This window comes from Vigna radiata, unplaced genomic scaffold, assembly GCF_000741045.1.
Source record: "Vigna radiata var. radiata cultivar VC1973A unplaced genomic scaffold, Vradiata_ver6 scaffold_273, whole genome shotgun sequence".
Classification (NCBI taxonomy): domain Eukaryota; kingdom Viridiplantae; phylum Streptophyta; class Magnoliopsida; order Fabales; family Fabaceae; genus Vigna; species Vigna radiata.
The window spans coordinates 282,086-293,593 of NW_014543808.1; the positions used below are offsets into that span (position 1 = coordinate 282,086).

The 11,508-nt window shown below is 32.1% G+C and overlaps 2 protein-coding genes across 3 annotated transcripts in view; one reads left to right on the forward strand and one right to left on the reverse strand.

Annotated features, from left to right (window-relative positions):
- The window catches only part of LOC106754834 (protein translocase subunit SecA, chloroplastic), an 11,260-nt gene extending 9,812 nt beyond the window's left edge, over positions 1–1,448 (forward strand). The window contains exons 12-15 of the mRNA XM_022778075.1: positions 104–129; positions 374–491; positions 748–987; positions 1,079–1,448. Coding sequence (XP_022633796.1) covers positions 104–129; positions 374–491; positions 748–987; positions 1,079–1,219 — 525 coding nt within the window. The 3' untranslated portion in view covers positions 1,220–1,448. The remainder of the gene's footprint in view (positions 1–103; positions 130–373; positions 492–747; positions 988–1,078) is intronic.
- Positions 1,449–3,971: 2,523 nt separating this feature from the next.
- On the reverse strand, positions 3,972–8,463 carry LOC106754849. 2 transcript variants are annotated; one of them, XM_022778084.1, is made up of 8 exons: positions 8,388–8,463; positions 7,554–7,753; positions 6,101–6,233; positions 5,690–5,737; positions 5,444–5,504; positions 5,204–5,338; positions 4,483–4,650; positions 3,972–4,214 (listed from the first exon to the last, which is right to left on the reverse strand). In XM_022778084.1, the coding sequence occupies exons 3-8, from the start codon at positions 6,178–6,180 to the stop codon at positions 4,131–4,133; spliced, it is 576 nt and encodes a 191-aa protein (XP_022633805.1). In that variant the 5' UTR covers positions 6,181–6,233; positions 7,554–7,753; positions 8,388–8,463; the 3' UTR covers positions 3,972–4,130. The 2 variants fall into 2 exon arrangements, with proteins under 2 accessions (XP_022633805.1, XP_014492401.1); XM_014636915.2 differs by lacking the exon at positions 8,388–8,463 and having other exon boundaries at positions 7,554–7,813.
- Positions 8,464–11,508: the final 3,045 nt, after the last annotated feature.

The window sequence follows — 11,508 nt, forward strand, 5'->3', positions numbered from 1 at the left end:
TTAATCAATCAAATGTTATCTTTGATAGAACTTGTAGTTGTTAATTTATTATAGAAGTTAACAAATTTATAGAGTAAACGTGATGTTCTCTTCCTTTATTTAGGTACTTGATAAGAGTTTAGTTTCTGTGTATGTATGTTCTGTTAATTTAAAGTTTTACATTATCAATAAATTAAAAATTATGACAATTATGAATTTGAAAATAGTACACTATAAAAATAAAAAACTTAGTATACATGATAACTTGTAATTGAGTGATAATATAGAATATTTTTACACCACCGATGCATCTATTTATGCATTTGATGATGNNTGTTTTCGGCCAATCTGGATATAACAATTAAACTGAAAGAAGATATTTATGTTTCATCAGATATTGCTACATGTTGAATGATTTAACCCCTGATTTGCTGAAGAACAAGTGTTCGGACTATGAAGAATTGCGGAATTATCTCCGTCTTCGTGGTCGTGAAGCCTACAAGCAGAAAAGGGTCAGTTTAACGATTATTGTTTAGGAACTAAATCAATAATTCTCTTTGTGTTCCTATAATTAAAACATCGAAGAGGTAGGGGAACTAACAACTAATTAAACTTTTTACTCTTCAAAAAGAGGTATTCTTCTAGTACGTATTTCTTTTAAGTCAAAATTATAAGGGCAGATGAGAATAGAGATTTTAATAAAGCTTGAACATTTAATAAGTTGCTGTCTGGAATTTTCCTTTTTAATTACTTTAATGTTGGCTATAGGAAACGGTGGAGGAACAAGCAGCAGGCTTGATGAAAGAAGCAGAGCGGTTCCTAATCTTGAGCAATATTGATCGCTTGTGGAAAGAACATCTTCAAGCACTAAAATTTGTTCAGCAAGCCGTAGGGCTACGGGGATATGCGCAGCGCGATCCACTTATTGAATACAAACTTGAAGGCTATAACCTTTTCTTGGATATGATGGCACAAATAAGAAGAAATGTCATATATTCCGTATATCAGGTTTGCTTTGATCCAGAGTTTTAGTGCTTTCCACCTTAAACGTTATTGTAATTTTTATACCTGCTTCACTTTTTCTTCGAACTTTTGGCAGTTCCAACCTGTGTTGGTAAAGCAAGATCAAGAGAAAACAGAGAATGGGAAATCAGGAAAACGTAAAGCACGCAGTCGGGTTAACCCAAATCCCGATCCAGTTGGCACCATCGAGCCTTCAACATCAAGTACAGCGTCCTAAAACAGCAATGAAGACTATATTTATCAGGAGTTACTGAACAAGAGGAATCGACGAAAGCTTCAGTTAGTTCTCAATGTTTGTAGCAATTTATTGTAGAGATTTTCATATGGTCAAAATAAATTTACATATGTATAGTAATTCGTAAATTTAGGAGAAAGAATATATTTCTTATTATTTGTCTGTTTACATACAAGCGTTTAATGAAATAAAAGGAGCTTATTCTAGGGAAGAAATCCCTATAATTGTGGGATTGTTATACTATTAATAATAACAAAGATACAAAACAATATAACAAATTAAATCCAAGGGAATAATATCTAGAATTTTGTAAAGTATATTTTGACATTTTCTCTCAAGTAAGGGAAAAAGGTTCTCCATTTTCAATTTGAATAAAATTCTTTCAAAATTATTGCCACTCAATTCCTTGCGAGTATTTCTGGGAGTTGACCTTGAGTGGACACATAAAGTGTAAATCAAGTCATTGTTATTTTTTTTATATATATAAAATGTTTGTCTACTTCAACATATATGTTTCTATCATGTTATATTGGATTGTGGGTTTTAATAATTGTAAGTTTATTATCACAATATAACTTCTTAAGATCATTCCACTTTATCATAAGTCTTCCAATATAATTTTTAGTCATAAAATTCACATATTTTTTGGACCATTACTCAAAATTATATTTTAGTAAGAGTTAACTATCATATTTTGTTTTTTGCTTTTTGAAGTTATCAGGTTTCTATCAAAAGAATATAATATTTTGTAGTTGGTCTTTTATTTACAAGTGAATCTGTATAATCAATATTTGTAATGTCTCAAAATTAGCATTCTTATTTATTTTGAATAAAATTCCTTTTATGGAATCTCATTTAGATACTAGACAATTCTAAGTGTAGTTTGTGTGTTTTCTTTAACTATCATACTTTGTTTTTTGCTTTTTTCAAGTTATCAGCTTTCTACCAAGAAAGGTACAATATCATGTAGTTGACCATTTATTGACAAGTGAACCTGTATAATCAACATTTATATATGTCTCAAGATTAGCATTTTTATTTATTTTGAACAAAATTTCTTTTCTGGAGTCCCTTTTAGATACTAGATAATTCTAAGTGCAACTTGTGTGTTTTCTTTGGTTGGTGCATAAATTGGTTAACTAAATTCACAACAAAGAAAATATCTAGCCTAGTGTAGATAAGTAAATAAGTCTTCCCGTAAGTCTTTGGTATATCCTTTATATCCACACAAACATCCTCCTTTGCACTTCTCAACTTTATATTTGAATCAACAAGTATACTTGTTGGTTTGTAGATAGCAAATCATAGATATATTTTTGTTGGGATATGAAGATTCTTTTCTTGGAATGAGCTACTTCAATCCCCATAAAATATTTTAACTTTCTTAAACTCTTGATTTCAAATTCCTTGGCAAGACATTAGCTTAACCTTTTTTGTTCCTTTTTATCATTCCTAGTAATAATTATATCATCCACATAAACCAATAGTACTCTTACTCCTTTTAAACGAGAATTTTTGATGAATAAAGTGTGGTCCATTGGCTCTGTTTGTATTTAAGACTTGTCATAACTTTAGTAAATTTCCCAAACCATGCTCTAGGTGACTGTTTCAACTCATACAGTGTCTTTTTCAGTTTGCAAATTATGTTGGCATCCATCTGTTCCATATACCAAGTGGTATCTTCATGTATATTCCTTCTTCAAGATCCCCATGTAGGAATGTATTTTTTATATCAAATTGTTGCAATTTCCAATTGTAGTTTGTTGCCAACAACAAAATTACTTTAGTCGTGTTCATTTTAACAACTGGTGAAAAAGTTTCTAAGTAATCTACTGCATATGTTTGGATAAATCTCTTGACCATCGCCTTATACCTCTCAATAATCTCATCTTACTTCACAGCAAAACCTACTTGTATCCAAAAATCATTTTTCTAAGTGGTAGGGTTATACCCAAAAATCGTTTTTCTAAGTGGTAGGGTTACTAGCTGTCAAGTATTGTTTTTCTCCAATGCCTCAATTTCCAACTTCATGACTTGTTTCCATTTTTTGTCAATTAATGTCTCATACAAAAGAAGGTGTAGTTGTGGTGTTTAGGCTTGTAAGAAAGGTTTTATAGGTAAGAGAAAATTTTTCAAATGATAGATAATTTGTCAAAGAGGTAAGGTTGTTATTTCGTGCATGTTTCCATTTTCAACTTCATGGCTTGTTTTCATTTTTTGGCAATTAATGTCTGAGATACAAAAGGTGTAGTTATGGTGTTCAAGTTTGTGAGGAAGGTTTTATAGGTAGGAAATTTTTTTCAAATGATAAATATCAATGGGTAAGATTGTTATTTGGTGTATGTTCTAGTTCCTTTTCTAAGAAAAATTGGAAGGTCTAAATTATGATCTACATGTTCAATTGGTTTTTTAATAATGCAATTCGACACAAACAATAAAGTTAGAATTGATAGCATAAAAAGGAATTGTCTCGATTAATGTTGCAGGATTGGATTTTTGAACATGAGTAATGAGTAGATCTTAGAATGAGCTTTCCACTTCATGTGTACACCAACTCTTTTTCAAAATTTGTTGCAAATTGAAAAATTTGATTCACCTCTACTTGTTCCTCTTCATCTTCAACAATATATTTTCTAATTTATGATCCAAAAATCAAATTTGGTAATATAAAAAAGCTCATTTTCCTCTTTTAAAGTCTTTCCTAAAGATGAAATTGATCAAAGTAACTTACTCGTTAATTAAAAATAACATCTCTTGACACAGAAAAAACAGAACGACACCTTTAGAGTGTGAGGCCAATACTATTGGTTATGAATCCAATATACATCTCTACCAAAGTATTACATCTCTGAAAGGGTCTTAGAAATCCCCTTCAACATCAAAATATTCTTGCTCAATTTTGACCGTCAAATGGAGGTTCAAATCTATCGCTTTGTACAACCTCCTCAATAATTTTATTTATGCTGCTGTCTTTAACCTGCATTTATTGAAACATAAAGAATTGTCCAAATCAGTGTCCCAAGATCCAAAAATTTGGGGAATGTGATGTTGAAAACTTAAAAAAAGAAATAACGGTTGCTCTTCGAGAGAGCCTGTGTAGCAGTTCCCCCAAAAAGTTTTGTTCTACGGAAAAGAGAGATTAACCTTTTTATTTTATTATTCCTTTTAGAAATTGTAAATAATATTTATTCTAAAAATAGCATAAACAAACATGTTATAAACTTAGTGTGATGTCAGGGTCTCACCTTAATTCCAATAGCAATGGCAGTTTTTAGTTGAACAAGTTCACCTAATCTGAAGGAACCGTGTTTATTATCTCTAACAAAGATAAGGGGCACACTCCTTGATGAAGCCAAACTTAGTAGATGCTTCGTCAGCCATCGTGGGTTACAATCAGAAGCTACAAGCACAGCCTGCATAATGTACAACGCTAATAATGTACTCTATAAGACTATATAACTAAATCACAAATACATACCTAACAGCAGAAAAAGCTATATACTACTAATTCAATTTCGTTCATTATTAGTGTGCAACTTGTTCATTTATTACCACGAAAAACTAATTGAGTTTGAGCAATTTAAGAAAAAAAAAAATGAGGCTCGCAGCCAAAAACAACCATTAGAATTTGCAGGAATCAGCATAAACAAATAATCTAGTTTTTCGTAATTGGTCGTTTGAAGCGCCATATAAAAGTTAAAACACCATAAAAAGTGCATGCTGAAGAATTTACTTGCAAGTGGCTTTCATGCTAAAACAACCAATAGTTGCAGGAATCAGCAAAAACAGAGTTTAATTTTTCGTAGTTGGCTGTTTCCAGCATCATATAAAGCTTAAAACACCAGAAAAATGTACATGTTGAAGAATTTACATTGAAGTTACGAACTAAAAAGTAAAAATGAAGGTAGTAAATATGCAATTAACTAAGGTATGCACATTCTAGACAGGAAAATAGAGGAAATCAACCTGAAGCTTAACTGAAGGAGCTTTATTGTTGGTGTTTCTTAAAGGGAAGAGCTGAGCAGACCTTTCTAATTCAGTGCGTGGGTTCATGCGCTCAAGGACACGAGTTACATCATTGACCCCGATAGAGAATTGTTGCTGGAAGGAACAGCAGAAAGTTTACATGACAATGTATGCTTCCTGATAAACATATCTTAAATGTCCAAAGTTTCATAAATCAAACCAACCAAATAGAAGTTTAACCTTCAACCATATTTTCTCCGGCAAGGAAGTTCCATCTGCATTTCTTGCAGATCCGATCTCTCTGTTCAACAGAATAAGGTCAGATCAGTTGAAAAATTACACCATTAATAAAGGTAATTGAGTTTAAACTGTTAAATTCTCGCAGGCCACTGCCTCAGCATCGGTCAACAATGGCCTTGTGGATCAAATCATGTTTGAAGAAAGATAAATAAAACAAAGCACCAAATGTGAAAAAATATATCTAACCTACGGATTGATTGGAGTAGATTGGTGAGACGTTCTCCTTCATAACAACTGCAAATCAAATTAGAAAGTTGAGTTCATAACAAAAATAAACACCAGCAATAACAACAGATCACTGAATAAAAGTCACAGACCATTAACAAGTTAGAGGTTGAAACATATACAATAGGAATTCATACATACATACATCCATATATACATACATACATATATACATACATATATGCATACATACATACGTACATACATACATACATGCATACATACATATGCATACATACATACATACATAAATACATACATATATATATATATATATATATATACATACATATATACATACATGCATACATATACATACACACACATATATATATATACACACACTTAAAATAAAAAGGGAGTGTTGCATACTTATTTTCTAGAGAAGCAAAGCTCGAATTTGAAGTGTTCCCAACCTTCTTTGGAGTTTTGACATTGCTCCTACTGGCCATAATTTACCTTTAATATTCACCGACTCAGTCTTAAGCGACTCCGACCCAACAAACTAATTCAAAAAGCCTTTTTAATCAGTTTGAGCAGGAATATATTACATTCCAAAAATTCTTCAAAAGAAGCCCATGGCATCAATAGAAACAAAAATTGGTAACAGAACAAAAAAATTCAATATCTCAACCGTATAAAGATTGCATGGGAGAAATTGCCTAAACAATCTCGAACGCATGTTAATCGAAAAATGGAGCTTGAACTCCAGCTTGTTAGAACTCAAAATCCAGAATCAAAGAGGGGAGAATCCAGATACACATACACATTTACTGTAAATGTGTATAATTTGCACCCAGTATTAATTACACATACACCACATAACAGAAAAGTCCATATTTCTGACATCATTTCAATCAACATATAACACTTTTTCGGCAATAAGGTAAATTCTACAAACTTCTAAGACCATAGGCAATGTCAAACAGGTTTGGGTTTATATCCCACGTCAAGTATATCCACATGTTATTAATTACTAGTCTAACAGAACTCTCATTAAGCTAAACCGATTAACACATAAAATTTTAAGCCTTACAAGTTCCAATCAGCATAGTACACAGGGTTTCATGTCATTACTAGACAATGTAATTACAGAGTGTGCAGTTTAAATATCACACGACAGCCAGTCTAATTCTATCAGCCAACAACATATATATATATTGATTACAACAATGCACTTAGGTTCCTTCAACTAATTGCAACCAGATTTGTATCACATAATCAAAATACAACGGGTAATTATTTCATCCACGTTGCAGTTCCATATTTACACTAAGAAATAAATCTTATTCATGCAGAACAAAGTATAATTTCTAGTTCAAGAAAGATTTTTCATAAATCTTCAATTAAATATTCTCAACTCATTACACTTCTAAAACCAATTGCCAAAGAATAAAAAATCATGATATAAAAAAAAATTAACATCCAGACTAAATCTCCTAATAATAGATACTTGAACTTCTACCAACAGAGCATCTAAGGTTTATCTTATACCTTAGAACAGAGTAGTGATAAAAATTAAAGCATGCATCTTCATACAATATCTGTTTCAGATATTACCATTCTATAATATAACATGAATGCAAGCACACAATACTCGGATAAAAGTCCACTCACACAAAATCAGCATATTAACAGTCATTCTATTAGTTATCTTTCCATACTTAAACTCTCCAATCCCATCTCCACTCATTATAATTAATGGATTTATTCAAATCTAACGTACACCAGACAGCCAATGATAGTTTGCAAATTATACTAATACCTCGAAAATATAGTTTGGTGTCGTATGCCGTTTGAAAGGGAAAGGGAAAAACATTCGTACCTTTGGTTGCAAAGTGGTATCCCTTTGCTTCTCTTTCTAGTTAAAGAAGTGTTTTCAGTGGTGGTAGAGCCTTCGACAGTTCGGCGATGGCAGAGTGCGGCAAAGCCTTCGTAAGCGGCGAGCCTTCGACCACGAAGAGCCTTCGACGACGGCGAGCTTTCGACAGCAGCGAGCTTTCAACAGCGGTGAACCTTCGACAGCTTTGACAACCGTGATTGAAAAAGGATGTAATGAGACCGGGAGAAAATTGTGATTGAGAAAGCATATGAATTATTAAACAGTATAATTAGTTTTTAGTAAAAATAATTAAGTTTTTTAAATATAAAACAGTATAAATTAACTATAGTTTAAGATATATAAGTTAATTGGGTCAGTTCTATATATTTACATTTACTAAATTTATATATTTGTTCGATAATAGAAATTTGTATCTGTTTTGTTAAAATGGTTATCAAAATTCGTAACTAAACATAGGTAGATATTCATATTTGATCTTAATTATTTTCTTTTTATTACTATTATTTTAATTTTTATTATTATTAATATTCTTAATATTAAATTACCTATTTTTTATTCTACAAACATTTTATATATATATATATATATATATATATATATATATATATATATATATATATATATATATATATATATAACTTCTTCCATGAACCCTAACTGTGCCAGCGCCGCGCCCCCTGCCCCAAAAAGATCACTGGGATGGGTTTGTCTGATTGTAATGGAAAATGGGTTTTGTTTTTTCCTTGTTTTTTTATATGCAGATGGGAATGGAACCTAAGAAAAAATTAGGGGATACTAAATATGAGAATCCTTTACCTCTTGTCTGGAATTCCTCTGTAAAATTGGGTGGTCACAGATTGCAGACTAGAAATTGAGGGAGAAGTTTGATGAACTGGGAGTGAGGGATAAAACCAAAAGATTTTTTATAATTATTTTGATATTATTTATTTTGGAAGATGTACAGTCACACAATTTTTAAATTTTTATTATTATTTTGAAAGAGTAATGAAAGATAGACCTTCTTTTATTATTTTTTTAATATTTTATAATTTTATATTTTTTTATCTTATACTTGTTTTTTATATTTTTATTTTTTATTTTAAATATCAGACAAAATTATGTTTAAAATTCAATTCATAATCAAATTAAAATTAAGATTAAACAAAATATATGTCAAAAATAAAATAAAATAAAATAATATATAAATAACCGTGTATAAAAATAAAAATAAAATAACGTAAAAAATTAAGAATAAGAATAAGAGTAAATAAAATTTTAGAAGATAATAATTATATAAACAAAGATAAATAAGTGACTTGTGAGAAAAAAATTATGTTTGTGGACAGAAATGGAGGTTGTTAATAGGATAAAGAGATATGGTCTATTGGAGGTTGTCAATACGAGATATTGTCTTTTAAAGTCTTTTTTTATCTTATGTTGGATGAAGTGAATCTAATTAATCTTCCTTTTTTGTCAGAATTATCTAAATCAAAATAAAATCTTCCTCTATAACCTGTGTAGGGTTAGCTGAACGAGGAATCAAAATGCAACAAATAATGTAATGTAGTATTTTAATATCAACTTTCATGGACCGTGTCACGATTTTACCCGAAATGTTTGCATTTGGGTTTCAAATAATCTCTCTAGTATGTAGACCAGAATAATCATTTGTCCACTCTATTACCTTCAAAAGAATTTCTTACAAATTATATGTTTGTAAGAGAATAAAAAGGGTATTTATGGTCATTTTTACTCTTTTTACCTTCCTATGAATGACTCTATCCTCAGAAATACGCATATTATTATTAAAAAAAAAAAAATAACTCATACTAACTCGAAAAAAAAAAATAACTCATACTAACTCGAGGTAATAGTGTTTTTTATGATAAACAAAATCATCTAAACCAACATTTGTCAATAGATTAAAACACTAAAATTTTCTTTCTAAAAAAATATGGATCTAGGTATTTTGGCTCAATAATGTCATGGTGAAAGAACTTGGAGCAATACCTTTCGTATTGAGTAGTGGTGTAAAATGTTAGTGTTTCAATCTAGTGACAAATGTTGGTTTAGTTGATTTTATTTGTCATAAAAAATACTATTACCTCGAGTTAGTACGAGTTTTTTATAATAATATGCATATTTTCGATGACGGAGTAATTAACAGTGAGGTAAAAAAGGTGATAATGACCATAAGTCTACATTTTTTTATTCCCTTAAGAATATACCTTATGTAGGATTGTCTTTTGAAGGTAATATGCCTCATTGAATGGACATATGATTATTCTAGCCTACATACTAGACATATGATTTGTAATTTGAATGTAAACCTTTCAAGTACAATATTGACTTACACTAGCATATTACATTAGATTATCTGTCGAATTTTGATTCCTCGTTCAACTGACCTTGCACAGGCTACAGAGGAATATCTTATTTTGACTTTGGCAATTTTGACATCAAGGGAGATTAATTGGGCTTATCTAATTCGACATAAGATGAAAAAGACTTTGAGAGACAATGCCCTTTTACTCTATCTGCAACTGATAACCATTTTTATGCATCATTTTGAAGTTCCTTTGGATGAGGAGGCATTTGTGCAATTGAAGAGATCATTCAGAATTGGTGCCAAAGTTATCAATTCCTTCAGCTTTGTTCATTCCGAGTGTGGTCCAAAATATGAGGTGGCCGAGAAGACAATTAATGAAGGTCGTATCATACTCGAAAGCATGAAAGAATCCTTTCAGGCAACGAAGAAGGAAATGGATCGTCAAACTGCTGATCTTGTCGCCACCCGAAAGGCCTTGAACAAAGTGACCATTGAGAGGAACACTTTGAAAAATTCCTTAATAGCGGCCAAGGCTCTTCAAAGGGAGATGGCAGGAGCCATTATTCTGGAGCACACTCGTGGTTTCAAGAAGGCAATCCGACAAGCTACCTTTCTGCTTGACCGCCCTCTAACAGATCTTCCTCTGGACGTGGATAAGGACATTCTCCATGGAAAGATAGTCCCCTCCAAGGAGGTTCCTGCTGGAACGTATTCGGATGGTGAAGAAGAAGAGGAAGAGGAAGGTGCTGTTAAAGTGCAGACTGATGCCCCTTCTGGAGAAACCAACATTGTCCCCTTCGACGTTACTGAAGTGCCAATTCCAGAGAAGACCACTGGCAAGGACGTGAACGCCAAGGAAACTTAGATTTTTTGCTGACTTATTCAGTAATCTGTGGATGATTTCAAAACTCTTTCTTATTTGCGCTCTTTTATAATTCCAAATGCTTGCTACATGTTACTTTTGATGGTTTTTTATCATGCAACCATTTTGGGAATTGGTGTGAGTATAAGGCTTTCGGCCCTTAGTATAATATTGCATGTGAAGGCTTTCGGCCCTTAACTAACTTTTTGGTTTACCCTAATAAAGGTGTTACTCTTCGCCGTTTTGGCGTAACAAGGGAGTTTGATTTCAGTGGTAGTTTTTCTTTAAACAAATTAACTTAGTGTAAATTCAAGTAAACTTACTTGGTTATGCAGAAACATCCGAATTCGGTGTCCTGAATTGCTTTGAACGCATCGGCCGTTCGGGTTTGTTGGCTCCTTTATGCCTGAATGATGACGTATTGAAAGAAGCTCCAAAGTTGCTTATCACGTCGCCTTGCAAGCGTTGTGTTTAATGAAAGAGGCAGGTGCTGCCTGAAACAATTCAGACTATAAGTCCATTCAGACATTTAGTCCAGAAGGCAAGTGCTGCCTTGAATAATTCAAACGTTTTGTCTGTTCGGACGTTTAGTCTGGAAGGCAAGTGCTGCCTTGAATAATTCAGACATTTAGTCCGTTCGGACGTTTAGTTCGGAAGGCAAGTGCTGCCTTGAAGAATTCAGACATTTAGTCCGTGCAGACGTTTAGTCCGGAAGGCAAGTGCTGCCTTGAAGAATTCAGACATTT